Source organism: Pezoporus wallicus, unplaced genomic scaffold, assembly GCF_028554395.1.
Source record: "Pezoporus wallicus isolate ANWC-B61680 ecotype Strahan unplaced genomic scaffold, APGP_CSIRO_Pwel_v1 scaffold_6445, whole genome shotgun sequence".
In the NCBI taxonomy this organism is placed as follows: Eukaryota; Metazoa; Chordata; class Aves; order Psittaciformes; family Psittacidae; genus Pezoporus; species Pezoporus wallicus.
In genome coordinates this window covers 1,417,535-1,434,647 of record NW_026641753.1, presented here as the reverse complement: position 1 = coordinate 1,434,647, position 17,113 = coordinate 1,417,535, and the positions used below count along the sequence as shown (strand labels likewise).

Below are 17,113 nucleotides of genomic sequence, written 5' to 3'. Positions count from 1 at the left end.
TATTTCTGATGATGTCATTGACATTAAATTCTACTGCATTTTTTTCATAAAGGCATGGAATGGCAAAGAGTGCTCTCCTGGGTGAAATAAAGACATTTGTAGCATTCCATAACATTCTCAATTCATTCTGTTTTTGCCACTGAAAAGGAAAACAGTAGCTTAGAACAAAAGGCCCAGTTCTGCTCACACTCAAATCAGTGAGAAGTCAAAAGTCAGATGGAGGCAAGATCAGTTCCAGAAAGTGGTGCACTGAAAGCAATAAAAACAGCAAAACAAGTATATGAACTATTGATTTAAAACAGGATGAAAATCAAACCCAAGATACTTCCTGTTCTCATTTCTGCTCTGTTTTTTACCTTCTTTATAGCTGGAAGTAATCACACTAAAATTCACTTGTTTTTCTTGAGAGCTAATTATCAGCAACACTACCCAATCTCATAAGAGAAACGCAGTGGCTGGGTAGAGATTTGAAGCTAACAGAAACCTGAAGATTGGGGTGAAATAAATAGCATTTATTACAACATAATCCTTCTCATGTGACAAAAATCTGCCCTCTGAGTCCTACAGTTCAAAATAACTCCCCCCACCCGCCACATATACACACTCCAAAGCCAAATCCCACCAAACAATTATGAGAAATAAAACTGATGTTAACAGCAACAAGAGTTAAAAAAAAAAATTAAAAATTAAAAAATAAAATTAAAAAAAATTATGTAGTAGCCTACGATGAAATGATACCAATAACTTCCAGTTTTCTTTAGGAGAAGCCACTCCCCATATATTGTGGCTCTTTCTTCACAGCTGATTGTAGCCATTATCCATTCTTCAAGAGAGTTCAGACATAAAGTTAACTCCAAGTTATTCTCTGTTCTGTGAAAACTCAGGGATAGATCCTTCTGTCACCACTACAGCAAATCCCCACTGACATCAAGACTTGAATATTCTCAAGCACTTCAATACTCATGCTTAAGGTTAAGCATGTGCTTGACTGTTTTGTGATACCAGGAACCCAGTGGCAAGCGTAGGATCAAGATCCAACAACTGTGCCTGAAATATCTCAGACATAATCTGTGTATTCAAAGACTTTATGGCAGGCTGTTTCAAGGGGAAAAAAATCCTTCTTAAGCTACAGTAGAACTGGGGGTAAGTAGAAAAACATTCATTATTTGAACACAAATATCTGAAAAATTATCAAAGCAGTTGCTTGTATACTGCTAGAATCAACATTTTGCCCCAGTCATAAATACAGGGTAAAAACACTATAAATAAATAGAGCAGCTCACTTTCCTTTAGAGAATGAACACATAAATAATATACATTTTGAAACAAAAAATCATATTGCAAAAATAAATTATCAAACGGAAGTTGTGAACATTATTTTATACAATGTTATATAAAACCTGAACCATTTGGAATAAAAGACTTTGCAGTTCACTGAAATAATGCATTAACATTATTATTTCTGCTTCACATTAAACTGCAGTTTATCCTTTATCCACTAAAAAAAATAATAAATAAAAACCTCTTAAGCTTTTTAAAAGGTTTATGGCAAACAAGATCACTTTTTGTTCTATCACATTTGTTATTAATTTAGCAGTGCAGTGATTGAGTAATCATCTCAGAGTTCCAAATGGAAACTACTGAAGTATCCATAAACATCCCTTGCTCTTTATAACTCATTTTCTTTCACACTGAAGCTTGAAACATCCTGACACTCAAATCTGTAAGACATTATTGCAGTTAGATGAAGTTACAAGAGACAGTCTACAGTCAAGTACTGTGGGAGACTTCACAGCTCTCCTTCTCACCATCACCGTGATCTTGTACGAGACATGAATGTAAGGACACGTCTGATGCCATTCAAGCGGTCTTTGAGGGATTTCATGGCAAGGAAAGGAAGCTGAGCTCTGTTCTCGAGTGGAAGGACAGCTAGGACCCACCAGCACCATGCTGGCCCGTTAGGATTAGCCTGTGGTAAGGGACGGGGGGGAGAGGGAAACAAAGTTAGGATGCACGGAGGTGGTTAAGTCTTGTTTTAACACAGTATTTTGATAGCAATGTAGCTAACAGATCATTTCTTTGCCAACCTAATGGCTTGTGATTACAGGTTGGCCTGAAACAAATTACAACCAACTTACACCTTTCCTAAAAATAGGATGTTGAAGACGAAAGCTTTTTCTATCTATCTGCATTTCTATTTCTAGCAATAGTTTATAGGTTAGGCCTTCTAGATTTTTTTTAATGTATTTTGTTCCCATATTATTATTGACCCAGTTCCTTGGGATTCCTGCCTCCTTTCTTCATGCTTTATGACACTACTGTATATTCACTTTATCTTATAATCTGTTATTTTAGGATCCCTACTATTTGCAGTCCTTGTTTCCTCTTGCCTGTTTTCTCTCAGTCATGTAATTGGGGAAATGGAGTAGGCAAAAAGGCATTTAAGTCTCCTGGAATTAATAAAGTCAGGTCAGTAGTCTCAGGAAGTTACCAACATTAAATATGAGCATTTTGTTCACAACTGTGGTACCACTGGTGCTTGGCAACATACCATAGATACTTAGCTTATGCAGGATAAATTAAAAGTATTCATTTTTTCATCTTAAAACACAGAGCCTCCCAGTTTATCGGATATCCCTGCTATTTCTGTCTCTTAAAGTTACATAAGCCACTGATTCTGGGTACCTGTGGGTCAGGATCCTTAGCTGGCATTGGACCAAAATGACTGAGAATTCGACTTTTGAGTGCTTGCTTGAGGGAGTTAAACCACAGATATGCCTGATCATAGACAGAATCATGGAGAACAAGTAATGCAGCATACTCCTGTCCTTGCACCTGAAATGAGTAAAGAGAAGAGGAGGGTTACTGTTGGTTCAGTCTGCAAGTTGGGGAAGGCACAACACTGATTTTTAGGAATTTCTGGAGTGGATAGAGAAAATAAAGAAAAATAACGGCAAGAGTTCTGGGATGGATCCAAATAGCGAGGCTGGTGTCCCCCATTCTGCTTCCTCCCCATTTCCCCACCATCAAATCCTTCACCTTCTTACCCTATAGTCTAAACCAAAGATACCTATTTGCAGAACAAGTGCTTTCTTGATTGCTATGTAAAAAACACTTTACAGAAACATCACAGTACACAGAAGATTATGCAAAGCTTTGTGTTTGTAATATTAGCAGCTCCTCAGAGTAGACATTTTATCTTCCCATTGTACACTAAAGCTCATACTTCACCCAGAATATTCTGACTGACTACAGTCATTCTTTTTAAGAAAGAATGAATGTAAGTAATTTTGAAGGTGTAGTGGATCCAATCCTGCTCCTTCTATATTAATGGGAGTTTTCTAATCAGCTTCCATGCAAATAGAGGCAGGTTCTCCCAACCCCCTTATAAACCACAGTTATTATGTCTAGGAGAGAGGTAAAGTTTCATCCTGGATTCATGTAATTCTGTTTTCTGCTAAAAACCTCTAGGAAAAACACTCTCAGTATATGGGCAGTGTGTGTGCATGCTTGTGGTAACTCTTATGTTTCCCATATTTAAACATGAGCAGCTAATAAATACCAGAAATTTGTTTTACTAGAAACTGTTCTACAAAAGTAAGAACTCACTGAAAACAGGTGCTTAAATTTCACATGTAACACAGTTTAAATGAAATATTTCATTTACCTTTTGATCCTCAATGTACTCAATATCAGCTGTGTTATAGCCATCACGCTGGCTGTGCTGTATCACTTTAAATCTTCTTTTGCCGATGCTGTCTACAACAGAGCGACCATCAGCAAAGAATTCCACATTTCTTATCTCCAGAATGCAGCCATAATCTGCAAACCTATTGAAATCAGAACAAAAGCAAGTAAACAAGTCTTATTTCTCTCCACCCTTAGCTCCACAGAACTGCCATACAGCCAGTCCCTACCACAAAGGTATTTACCAGTGTCAGCTCATTTCTATTGTTCCTAGTACTGACCTGCTGCAGTTCAAATTATTCCACAATTGTTTTCAAAACTATCAGGAAGATTCAGGCTGTCTAATCTGATTAACACTAACTGCATGTTGTGGAAGACAGGGAACATCTTATAAAACTGAAAGGTATCCAGCTTCAACACACTTTCTCTGTAATCCTGATAGGTTCAATTTGTGAAAAACAAGTGCAGTTCAGAATACTAGAATTGTGGAAGGACTATAAAATCTGTAAAGAAAAACTTTTTCTCACGATTTCAGCAGATTTGACTTTGTAGGTGTGTTTTGTGTACCTCAAACTTTTTATGGCGTATACATACCCTGTAGGTATACACTATAAGGGAGGAAAGCTGAACAGAGACAGGCATTAAGATCAAATTACTTAAGACTGACTGTAAATGGCTCAATGTAAATGCTCAGCCAGTCCTCATGAAGGTCCTGTTGTACGTACCCCTGCAGCTTCTGCTATATTCAGAACAGTGAGGATATAATGTATCCCAATAGCTTAGCTGTTCTTTTCATAATTTAAAAAAACCTAACCCTACCAAACACCTTAATGCCCTTCAATTTGATTTCTTGTGCCAAAGCACCCAACAGATTTCAAAACAGTAGAAAATACACTTCACTTTTCATGTATTACAAGAGATCTGCAGCTCAACTTTCTACAATACACACTAGCTATGTGTGTTACAAGAAAATTGGGCAGTCATATTAGTCAGAATCTAAGTAGTCAAGAGAGAAACTCAAGTCTTCTCCATGTCTCTAACTGGCATGATTAAGAAGAAACTTTCTCTACTGGAAAACCATCACATATATTACAGCCATGGACTTTTCTGCACTTCTCAAAAGAGACTTGCTCCACACTAAGTAGGGTACATCACATAGTCCAAGCATGCAGCTCACTCACCCTTTTACAGGGTCACTGATGCACATTCCAAACTGTTTGGTGCCAGTCTCCATGCACCTTCGAATCATCAGGCGATAACATGGCTCAAAGATGTGCAAAGGGCATGGGACTGTGGGATAAGCCATTGTGCAGACAAATATGGGAACATTCTTGTTTAGGCTATAAAAAAGACAAATCAGATATGACATTTACCAAACTACTAATAAGGTATAAAATACATTTTATGCAATAACATTGTTTAAAATGATGATATCTTTAAATAGAGATTAAAACATCTTTAGAATAAAACTCTTAATGGAGTAAGTAAAAGCTAAAATGTTTTTTTTCCCATTAATCAAGTAGATAGTATGGAAAGTGATATACAACTTACTAGCAGAAGAGTTTTTAGTTACGCTTTCTGGGTTTGGTAGTGAAAGAATTAATGCATCTGTATTCTTACCTTTTTAATCCCATTTCTTCCCTGCCTAGTACATTCCAACCCCCAGCCTGTGAGACTTCCACTTACTGTCTCACTCTGTGGCTTTTGTGGAGGCCACTGAAAGCAACCACATTGCTTTATAGTCTATTTACTTCTGGATTTCTCCTCTTTATTGTTCAGCACAGGCTCAGTTTTTATGATAACTCAAAGCACAGTTTCACCTGGACCCTTGTTCTTTTTGAAATGACATGATACCAAGAAAGAAGCTCCTTTGTCAGCATCTTAAGTTGTGTTCTACAGTAGCAGGAGCCATTCCCCAGTTAACAGCAGTATTATTGGAGATTGGAATTTACATAAATGGATTACATACTTGGAAAGCTCTGCTATTTCCTCTTCATAAATCTTTCTTCTTTCAGTGAGTTCCTCTGGAAGGTATCTAGCTATTAACTCCTCCATTAATACTGTTTTACAGTATTTCCTCATAGCCAAGCACTGCAGAAAACACACACAAGCAATTAGAAATAACGTGTGGCATTTTGAGTGTATGGTGCCTATGCACAAGGTAGTGTCTGTTAGCTCCATTTTTTACGTCTATAGCAAATCAAATTGATTTTTTAAGCTAACAATGCTACTGAAGACTTGTTTATTGGACTACTGGGCATTTGAATACTTTATTGAACTATTGAACGTTATGGGCATTTCTGAGGAAATTTGGGAAGTAACAATACCTACAGATTTTCTACGAACAGGTGTGGCCCTAAGGCTTGAGCAGGGGAGACTATCCATGCTTTGTAAGTCATAAGAGCATTTAAAGTCAAAGTCTTATATTTCTTTTTAGTTAGGAAATATCAAAGGTTTCTGAATATTTCCTGTCACCCTTGAATTTACGTTCAGAGAAATCCAAGCATCATTACCTCCGAGAGCCCTTCCTTGCACAGGGGACATTTTGGGTTGTGATCTAGGCATCTCTCAAGACATTTGAGACAGAAGGTGTGTCCACAAGGTGTAGTGACAGGTTCATAGAAGAGCCTGGATTGGAAAATCCAAAACCAAAACAATAATATTGTGTACCAAAATAAAGAAGCTGCTACCAAAAAAGCTGTATTCATTCTCCAGTTTAACTGCTCCAGGGATAAAGTTATTCCTTGCTTTTCGTTTCTTCAATCAACTCTTGAATTTACTCAGCTTATACTTTCTTATTGCTACCTGATGTCAAAACCAGCTCATGAACTCTGATTTCAGTGAATGCGAGAGAATATTGTCATTAGCTTCCAATAAGCCAGGATTTAATTTTCCTTTACGTGAGCGATAAATAGAAGCAGAAGTTGACTTTTTCTAATGAAATTGAGCAATACTTGCACAACTATTACTGTGGAAATCATGTGATTACTCATATGTGTAGAGCTAAGTACAAAATAGCTATTTGCAGTAATAGCCCACATAAGTGATTGCAATAAACTGTTATTGCCAACTCTAATGTGGACTTGGAAAGCAGTTTTGTTGCAATAGACAGGTTTTAACCTTCAAACAACCGCTTTTCTGGAGCATCAGTGATACTAGGCTCCTGTTCCATCTAGAAAAGTATTTCAATATACAAGACCAGGTCTTCAATGTATCATGATATCTAATCTTTACCTATTTCAAGTACCTCTGTGACACTTATCTTCATATAAGGGTTTTTTACTTATTATTATGTTTATGTGCTAACGGAATGTGGTGTTTCCTTGCCAGTAAGTACCTTAAAGAGATGCAAATAATATGGATTTTTTTTTCATAGAAAGTGTTTGATACTAGGAAATAGGTTGTTCGGCATATACTGTATTTTACAACATACTAGCTTTTAAGGTCTCAAATATTAGTCTAATTTTAAGTGAACTTACAAGTTTACTGTAAAATATTACAGTTTGTCAAAATAGTACACTGAGTCCTGTTACACATTTGGGTTTATGTATGTAGGATTTCACATTTATTAGCATCTATTATGAGTGTAATCAAGAACATAACTGGCTCCTAACAAGATTGTCAGTTTATATTGCAATTTGACTTGTTTAATTGAAAATCCTTAGTAATTGTTTTATGAAGGGAAACTTTATTGCACCAAGGCTCCCTTATTGCTTTCAACTATGTAAAATACTGAATTCTACAATATGTTTCAGTAAGCACTGGTTTGCACATGTAATTTCATAGTCACTTACTGGATATGAAATGTTAGCATAAAGACAAGCAAGTCCTGTTGAAATGTGTGATTCTGCTCTAAGTCTCTCAAAAGCCAGCAGCAGCTTCTTCCTAATGACTCTAAAGGGACCTGGACCAAGCCTCATGACTTGCAGAAAGAAACACCATACACCAAGATTTCTCATGACATCATTTAAGCTACTGTAACAGCAGAAACTAAATAATCACTCCTGCTGAGTAATGCTCCCTCATTCTTCCACCAGTGCACTGCTTTGAGTATTACTTTTTATCTTCCGCTTGCTGCTGGAGTGAATGTAGATCAATAACATTTTAGCCACTGTCAGACAAATAGGTTAATAACAGCTCTTGCAGTTAATTGTGAATAGGTCAGTAGGTTACTAGGTAATTAGTCCAAAGTATCTTAGGATCCAAATCCCCAAAATACCTCTGAAGAACACAGCAGGAAACAATTATAATCAATCTGCATTAATAGCAAGGAAAAGATCTTGTGACACTTGCCTTAGCACAAGCCTTCATTATTGAAGCGATGTTACAAAGCTAACATCCTCCTAGATGCAAGGTCTGTATTTGTGATTGCAATTACAGATCAGCATCGCCATCCTCTATATTGTAAGCTCAAGGATTGCCAATTCCCTAATTCCTTTACAAATGCATTGTAGTCTGGCTGTTTCTGATTTAACATAGAGGATGAAGAAGTCGGGCTAATTAATTTTATTTAAAACATCTGAAAAATGCTTTGTTGACAAAATGATCATAAACATGCAGGCTCACTAAATCAGCTAAGACTAATTCTGTGGCTTTCTGTTAGGGGAAAGTTTTGCTCTTAGCAGTATCAATTGTTTTGACAGCTATATAAACTCTCAGCTCACTTTTCAGCTGTAAGCAGAGGGAGGGGGGCAGAGCCAATTTATTCCAAGCAGAACCAAATCAAACACAATAGCTGTTTCAATTTCCCTGAGATAAATGGAAGATGTCCCCCACTTCCTGCATACCAACAACCAACCAAGCAACTCCACATTTCTCAAAGCACAGGCCTGTCTGCTGTTAAGAATTTAAAATATAGTGCAAATCTAACCTAAACATACATTATTGATAAATCTGGGTAATGAAAGCTACAGACCTAAGCTACACTCCCTGCAGAAGTCAAGATCCCTGTGAAAAACCTTTCCAGTGTTTCCAAGTCAGTTAACAAAACCCCACGTGCATATTTTCCAAAGTTAAAATGTGTTTTACAAACAAGTAGTAAAATAGATGTAGTTGAAAACTACTGGTTTTATCAAGTCGTTGCTGTCCCCAAGGACAACTGATGACTAGAAGAAGAGATCACGAAGCAAATGGATCAATGGCCTTGGTAAACAAAGGAGCACATCTCTTAAGTAATAAAAGAAAAACATGCTCTTGTTTGCTTGCAAGATTCTCCTACTGCAATACTAGCAACATAGTATTTTACATGCAAATGTGGAATATTCATTGGATGTGGTCTCTTCAGCTATTTTGAACTTTATATAACATCATGCAGGGCTGTACAGACTTCAGAGGACAAACTGGTTTTGTGCACTATGTGTGTCAGCGGGTGGCCACGTGTAAGTGATGAGAGGAAATCTTTCAGAGACCTTCACTAACAGGCATAACCCTCATGTGCCCTTTCCTAAACAATCACTAGCCTAGAAGAGATCAAGAAGTTCCTATTCATCAAGTGTTGATGAACAGGTCTAGAAACGCCACAGCAATTACAATAAAAACTAATTTCATGACAAAGGGAAAAATTACCAAGTAAACTAGAAAATCTCTAGGTCATAAAAGGGAAAGAGAGACAGCTTAAAAGCTAGACATCCATGAGAAAACAACAGATACCTCATACATAGGGAGCAGTCCAAATCTGATGGATCCACAAATTCAAATGGAGTATGTTGTCCAGCACCGTTTCCCTTAGTATCAACTGTATCTATCAATAACAGAAAACATATTACAGTGTAATTGAGCAGAAGTATGGTAAACACAGTGATATTCTGTGTAACTACAAGCAGCAGCCAATACTTAAATCTGTGTTGTATACACTTGCAAGTTACTGAACCATTAAGCATCATTACAGTAATTTCTACGCAAAGCATCAAGTTCAGCCTTGGCACAAATCAGCATACCTTCTCTTCATTTTGGTGGCATTATACCCACTTACAGAGGGCTGAATTTAGCCTTGCATTAACAATTCATGTCAAACCATTTTTTTCATTGGTGTTGGAAGTGAGATACATTCTTCTGTCCTACCATTGTAAACATATCCTACAGCATGAAAACAAGGCCAGATATCAGCAACAAACAACTTGTGCTTTTAAGCAAACTTTTTTCAGTGATGCAGAAAGTGCTAAGACCACGTGTGACACTCATATTCCTTAAAAGATTCAGATCTCTGATGAGGAACGAACATCGGCAGACCCGAACTTCTTACCCGCTTTTAGACTATTTTTTGTTTTTAATGTACACAAAAATTCCGCGTGCTGCCCTGATTAGACTAAAGGGAAAACGCACAAAGCCAAAGTGCAATTTGGACCCTCTTCCTCTAATTTGTATAAAAGCAAAATTTCTACTGATTGCATGCCATGAAACTTACCCTGTAAGCAAACAAACATACCTTTCTTCATCACTTTGCAGGGGAGCTCAGCATTTCGCATCTCCTCCGAGCAGCACTTCCTTTTCAAGAGGCTGCACTTGTCAGAAATGAGGAAGGTAGATTCCGGCATGGAGGTGAGTTTGTTCTCCTCCTGCGAGCAGTCCTTTTTGCTCTCTGTAATTTGTATAGATTTCCTCAAACTACCAGAAGTAGTTACGTTTGGTTCCTCTTGAATGGAAAAACCTTTTTTCTGTTCCACATTTACCTGTGTGAAGAGAGGTCTGACATTGGACTAATCTTACAACAACTTGGTAAGGAAAAAGCCCCAAACCTATTACAAGTCTTTAACATTATGGATCACCAGGAAGGACTTTGTAGGTCAAGAAGCAACAGTTTGAGAATTATTGTCAGGGCCTGCTTGTAATGGAGGGGAAAAAAAAAGGCAAACTATTAGCTCTCCCCACCCATCCTAACCCCACCATGGCACTGAATATTTTCAGCCTTTATGTACGGCTTTATAGCTTGGTCATGAAACTTGATTCAGGCAGAAATGTGGCCAGATCTCAGGCTAAATATTGTTATCCCTTAACCTATGGGGAAATGCATATTGCGTATAACATAATGATGGTATCAAGTATCAAAAACAACCAAAACAATGTGAATTTATTTTAAGGAAGCAGTATAAACACACAAAATTTGTAACAGAAAAAATGCACAGAGCTTCCTTTAGCAAGTCAGATTTATTCTGCAAAGGCTAAAATGAGGAGACTTCATCCTGTTAAGGCTACAGAACAATCCGGAGCAGCCATTATACAGGACATCCCCTATCAGCTTGTCACATCAACTCCCCAGGTGAACCCAAAAGTAGATACTATGGATAGTGATCAGAAGCTGTGGCAATGTGTAACACGCAGAAAGATGAGTGACCTGTCCCTCATTAAGGGGTCATACAAAAGGATTTCTTGTCAGAATGTCCTAATAGCCTTTCCAGAAGGCAAAGTCACCGAGTGTTCTTATCAGTCTCAACAAGGCTGCTCAAAACCTGCCATTTTCGTTTGTGAGGACTAGTGAAGTTTTCTCCCACATCTATATGCATATATGTGTATATGCCAAACCTATCCCCAAAGTTCAGATGTCAGTGAAGCAAAAGTGGTCCTTACGAACCCATGGATGCCAACCTCTACAGCCATCTACAAAACTACAGCTATGAAACCAAACTTACAGAGCAGCTAATACATCTTACATGGCTTTAGAATAATCTCTAAGCAGTGTACAGAATCTGAAGGCAGGATAGTTTTGCCACTGACATCATCAATTATAGTTGAAGCTGAAACCCCAGATTTTAGCATTTCACAGCTTTGGAGGGTATCTCAATCCAGTCTTCAGAGGCCCTTTCCCACTGCCAACTACTTGGAAGAGCTAAAGACAGTTACAGGACTAGAACCCACTCAATTCTGGCATAAATATTACCAGTACTACACCAGAGGACTTCTACTAAAGAAAAAGAAGCCAGATAAGGAGACTTCAGTAAGTCAACACTTTCTTGTAATCTTCTGAAACTTGGTAAAAATCTGAGAAAATGTATCCTCCTGTCTCCCATAGGCGAAAAAGGAGAGAAGGCTTCCCAATGTGAACATAAAACACACACGAATTAAGAACCACACATCAGACTTGGTTTTTACCTTGAGCAACCTCTGTAGGTTATGGCTGGTGCCTCCAGATCCCACTGAATTTAGGAGATTCCCCTTTAATCTAGAGTGATGTGACAACAGCTGCAGGATATCGGGTAAGTGTTCCTGAGCATTTCCCGGGATGAGTGAAAACAAACTAAGTAGAAGCTGTGATATAAAACAGAATACTTCACTGCTTAGTTCCTTCCTTGCAACCTCAAATGAAAAAGCAAGTAAAGGAAGAACTGAAAGAAGCATCCTTGATTTTGTTAAAACCATTTAAAGAGCCCTTTAGACAAGGGTAAGAACAAAAAGTGCAAGAGCTAATGCAATATAGGCTGAACAGACAGCAAGAGACATTTTCAGAATTAAATAAGCCCATAAAGTTATTAACCATTCTGGGATGTGACACCCACATGTCTTTGTCCTCTTTGTCGTGCAGGCCATAAGCTCACCAGAAATTACTAACATCCATCTTAAACATGTTTTTTGCTGCACCTCAGAAGCTTTCACTGGGGTTTATTAGTACAGAGAGCACTCATCTCACAGGCTTAATCCAAGTTCAGTGAAGTAAACGTCTCCGATATTGTAAATTGCAGCTGTTTTTAATTCACTTACATGAGGAAACAAGAAAATGTCGGCAGGAGAAAAACACTACTTCTTCATTCTATCAGAAAATAAGTGCATTCGTTTTGAGTAGCACCCTGTAGCCAGTTGTATGGCATAGCCTCTCAGATGATTGTTTAAGGAAAGAAGCAGTGCTGAATGGAAGATTTACACTCCCCAAACTACTTTCAACATGCTGAGGTGATCCTGCTGATTCCTGAGGAAGCCACATGACAGCAAAGGTACCTTTTTAAAGCCAAAAAGGATTCCACAGGATCACACTGTGTCAAAACTAACATGGACAGTTAATACCAGCAGAAAATCACAGCTGCACACCAAGAATTTGGTAAAATGTAGCATTTCATTGTTATGCAAATGGCCTTGGAAGTGACCCAGTAGAACCATGGATGAACTCTGTCTGATGAGTGCTGTCATAAAAAGCCTATTTTTTTCCTCAGAGCCCCAGTGCTCAGAAGTGAGGTGTCTTGGATAAGGCTATTTGGAGTCAGAAATTAGAAACACATTTGTTTGTTCCTGCTCTTTTTGCTCAAGTGCACAGGAACTCTCCCAGCGTGACTGTGAGAACAAACCATGACACAATGACAGTGAAAGCTGCATGGAACCTACCAGGAAAAAACCCAACCAACCAAAACTCCCAAGTATCTGTGACAAGGACCCCACAGGAGATGGAAATCTCAACCATATGCAAAAATGAGATAAAAATTTGATTGGTCTACAGCCATCCAGGCTATATTCTCTGTTTCCTTCATGAACAGTGCTTTACTGTAAGAATTCTACCATGCTTTCAGAAAGCTTTATTTATTGCAGCACACAGAACCCTCAAAGTTCCTATCCCACCAATGATGGAGAAAAGCCTGAATGCACTGCCATAAAAGAAAATTCCGTACAAGGAAAATAGCACATTACATTTTATTACCATAAACTATCCCTGTGACACTGAGGCTTTTACCTATGACAACAACAAAAAAAAAAGGCTAAATGTCAAAAACACTGATTCACAGGAAATCAGAGATTTGAGGGGCTGCAAAACAAAGTAGTCTTCACAAAAGCTGCTGGAGAATCCACACACCACATTTTAGGGTGTTACTGTAAAAAGTCTCACTGCAGATCCATTTTGTTGCTTATTTAGCATTAATTATTAGCAATCTTTAAAAGCTATCTTAAACCAGCTCTTCTTTCCTTTCATGCTTCCTTTCATGCCTCCTTCACACACTGATCCTGGGTGCAGTACCACTGGCAGTAGGAAGAGAGCTGCTGCTCCCAAGTGGAGTTTGAAGGGTGCTGCGTGTTGCATTCTGCCAGTCAATGGCCTGATACAACATTCCACAGCAACCCCTCCTCTGCTGCACTGTCACTGGTGAGACATGGCCACACTAGGAAACAGATTAAAAATTCAACGTAGAGAAACACAACAGTCTGTGGGTGAGTTATTAACAAAATCAGTCTTACTTCAAATTTGGCAATGCTAACACCGTGAGTAATTGTTTCCACACAGTGTCTGCTGAGTATGTTTTCTTGCTACCTCTCTATCTTCAAGCAATATACAACTCAAATCTTAACAACAGTCGGGATACACGTCTCCATACAGCTTTTTGCAGTAATGACAGAGAAGGGAAAAGAGAAGAAAAAAAAATTATCCTCCTTTATGAAATGCCACTGAACACAGGAACACAGCTCCGGATGATCTAGGGAACTCACCTTTTGTGCCTCAGACTTGGCAGTCTTGTTCCCAGTATCTAGAGCAAGGCAGAACAGAAACTCTCTTAAAGCTTCTTCTGTTTTCCCTAGATTAGCTAGTGCTTGTCCTTTCCTTAGGTGACCCTGCAACGAAACACATCCATAGTTGGCACCTTTGGTCATGAGAACGTGCACTAAAGCCAAGGTGAAGTTACAAAAGATCTTTCCAGAGAAGAAAAAGTTAGGCAGGGGAATCACTATAAACGTCTCTTATACCACGACACCATCAGTGCTTGGGTTTTTAACTTACAGGAAGAACTAGGATATTCTCTAACTCTCAAGTATGCTCTCAGAGCACTTGAGCCAAACTGACCTTGGAGAAATCTACTTCCCCAAATTAATCTCTTAAATTTATCATTACATCCTTATATAATGATGCAAGCACAGCATGGGATTTTTGGAGAGTGCTCACAAACTCGAGATTCATGCAGGTCAAAGACAATAGTCTCAGTTTATCCTCTAGGATTATCACTGTTTTCCTGCGCCCCAGAAGTATCACAGCTGAATGCCTGCAAGTCACAGGAAGCCAAGAAGTGACAGGATGTAAAGCCTCACTCCAGTCCAGCTGTCTGACCATTCTAATAGGCTTCTATCCAGGTCAAATCAAGGTTTTAAGTACAGCTGGAGTCAGGACTTACTTTCAACCAGTATGGCTGGAGTCTGCACGCTGTTTCTGCATCATGAAGCGCATTTTCACAAGCTTTCAAAGTCGAGTTAATCTGGGACCGGTTGCTGTAGAGCAAGTGGTCATTTGGAGCTGTAAGAAACAGGAAAATAGGTTGATGGAAGCAAGTTAAAAATCAGTTACATAAACTTTATTCTTTTTTTTGGGTTCTAAGTTGTAAAAACCTACAAAATACACTTTTTTTTTTTTTAATAACTACGTACTAAATGAAAACCTCTTTGGGTAACTCCAGACAAGACGTCAGCTATGCCTTATATAACTGCAGGGAACATTGCATAAATAAACCACGAGACGCTCACACAATAAATTACCAGCTCTGACTGAGGATCAGATGGGTGATAGAAACACACAAGATACATTCCAATAGGAATGCTGTCCTGCTGTAGAGAGGAGTTTCAACATTTTTAGCATCAAAGTTTTCAAGTAATATGTGAGGATCTTTTCATGCCAAAGCTCAACACAGGAAAACAAGTGTAACTATAGGAATGGGGTAATGCTATGACAGTGTGGGTGAAGCGATCTGCTGGTTACACACAGTGTGTTGTAGCATCAAGACACAGTATGTACCAGATTAAGGCTGTACACTCTTTCAGAACACTCAATAATTGAGCGCTTACCGGTAATACCTCGACTTTAATTTCCACTTACTATGGGCTGGGTTACAGCTGTCTTTCCTCAAACTATACGAAAACGATCGCACCAGAAGTTTTCCCCACACAGCCCCTGCGGCAGTTCACCGGTCACGGGCGGCCACGGGGAACCGCGTGCCAGCCGGGACCACCCCCCCCCCCCCCGTGCCCTGCGGCCGCTGTCCCCGGGCCCCGCCGGTTACACAACGGCCGGACCGCGGGCTCCGGCTTACGCAACCGCTGCTCTCCTGACCCAGTTCCACCGCGGGCCGGGGAGCCCCTGCCCCTCCCGGGGCTGCCCCTAGCCTCCCCGCCGCCCGTCCGCCCAGCACCCGGCCCAGCACCGCGGGGACTCAGCGGGAGCTTGGCCCTGGCCGGAGGAAACTTGTCCCGGGAAGCGCGTCCCCCGGAGGCCGGCGTCGGGCTGTGGGTGCCGTTACCTAAGCTGACCGCTTCGTTGTACTTCTGCAGGGCTGCTTGCAGCTTCTTCTCCTTGTAGAGGAGGTTCCCTTCGTGCCTGAGCTGCGAAGCCTTCACTTGGCAGGGAAACCACTTGGCCAGCAGGTTGCTGAGGATGACATTGACCCGCGGGAGCTGCCCGGGCGCCGCGCCGCCCTCCTCCTCCTTGCACAGGACGCAGCGGGACTCTGCCGCTCGGTCCCTCTCCAGGCACTTTTTGCAGAACGTGTGTCCGCAAGGCAAGGAAACGGGCTCGAAGAGGAAGCCCTGGCATTTGCGGCACCTGAAGACGTCCCACTCGCGGGGCTGCGGGGGGCCGCTCCCGGCGGCTGGCAGCCCCTCTTTGATCCGGACGCTCTGCGCCAGGCACTCCACCAGCTTCTCCAGCTGCTCGGCGCGCAGCTGCTGGTGCCGGGACGCCAGCTGGTACAGCGGCAGCGCTTCGTGCAGGCGCCCACCGAACGCCAGCGCGTCGGCGCGCCCCAGCAGCACCTGCCACTCGGGCCCCAGGCCGCCGCCCGACAGCTCCAAGTTCTGTGCCTGCAGAGCCCCAGCCGCCAGCTGCAGCACCAGCGGCGGCTCCGGACGCTGCTGCGGCGGCAGGTGGGAGCCCATGGCCGCGGCGGCTCTAGCGGTGCGGGGCGGCGGGGAGCGGAGGGGGCGCGGGCGCGGCACGGCCCCACCGGCCCATGCTGCTGCCGCCCCGCGCCGGGAGCGCCCCGCGCCGCCGCCGCTTATATAAAGGCGGGCACGTGACGCCGGGCAGCGGCGCTCATTGGGCAGCGCCCGCAGGTTGTTACAAAACCAGGCGGTTTTGTAACGCGCCCACAGCGGCCCCGGCCCCGTTCCTGCTCCGCTGAGGGGCCCGCCCGCCGGCCCGCACCGGAGCGGGCTCCGCAGCCACAGCCGAGGTCCTGCAGGGGCAGGGGGAGCCGGCGCTGCCCCCGGAGCGGGCTGTCGGGCCCGGCCCGGTCTGGGGAGGGGTCGCCCTGTCAGCGCGGGCGCCCTGTGAGGGGTTGAGGCCGGTGTGAGCCCCGTGAGGTGCGGGAATGGCTCCGCCCCGGCGCCGCCCGCTCCGGTAGGTGTCAGGCACGGTCCCTCCTCGTCCGGGTTCTGGGTTGGGCAGGGCCGTGCTGAGGTGAAACCCCGATGGGAACCGCTTCCCGCCGGACAGCTGGAAAGTTACGTTTGACCCGTTGGGTTACGGTGACATGGC

The 17,113-nt window shown here is 41.7% G+C and overlaps 1 protein-coding gene across 3 annotated transcripts; it reads right to left on the bottom strand.

Annotated features, from left to right (window-relative positions):
• Positions 1 to 491: 491 nt before the first annotated feature.
• Positions 492 to 16,545, bottom strand: LONRF3 (LON peptidase N-terminal domain and ring finger 3). Of its 3 annotated transcripts, XM_057425140.1 has the most exons (12): positions 15,879 to 16,544; positions 14,763 to 14,881; positions 14,086 to 14,208; positions 11,773 to 11,928; positions 10,112 to 10,355; positions 9,337 to 9,427; positions 6,201 to 6,315; positions 5,657 to 5,778; positions 4,869 to 5,027; positions 3,668 to 3,830; positions 2,686 to 2,835; positions 492 to 1,969 (listed from the first exon to the last, which is right to left on the bottom strand). In XM_057425140.1, exons 1-12 carry the CDS (start codon positions 16,510 to 16,512, stop codon positions 1,811 to 1,813), a joined length of 2,235 nt encoding a protein of 744 aa, XP_057281123.1. In that variant the 5' UTR covers positions 16,513 to 16,544; the 3' UTR covers positions 492 to 1,810. The 3 variants fall into 3 exon arrangements, with proteins under 3 accessions (XP_057281123.1, XP_057281124.1, XP_057281125.1); XM_057425141.1 differs by lacking the exon at positions 11,773 to 11,928; XM_057425142.1 differs by lacking the exons at positions 492 to 1,969; positions 2,686 to 2,835 and adding an exon at positions 3,319 to 3,465 and having other exon boundaries at positions 15,879 to 16,545.
• Between the last annotated feature and the right edge of the window lie 568 nt (positions 16,546 to 17,113).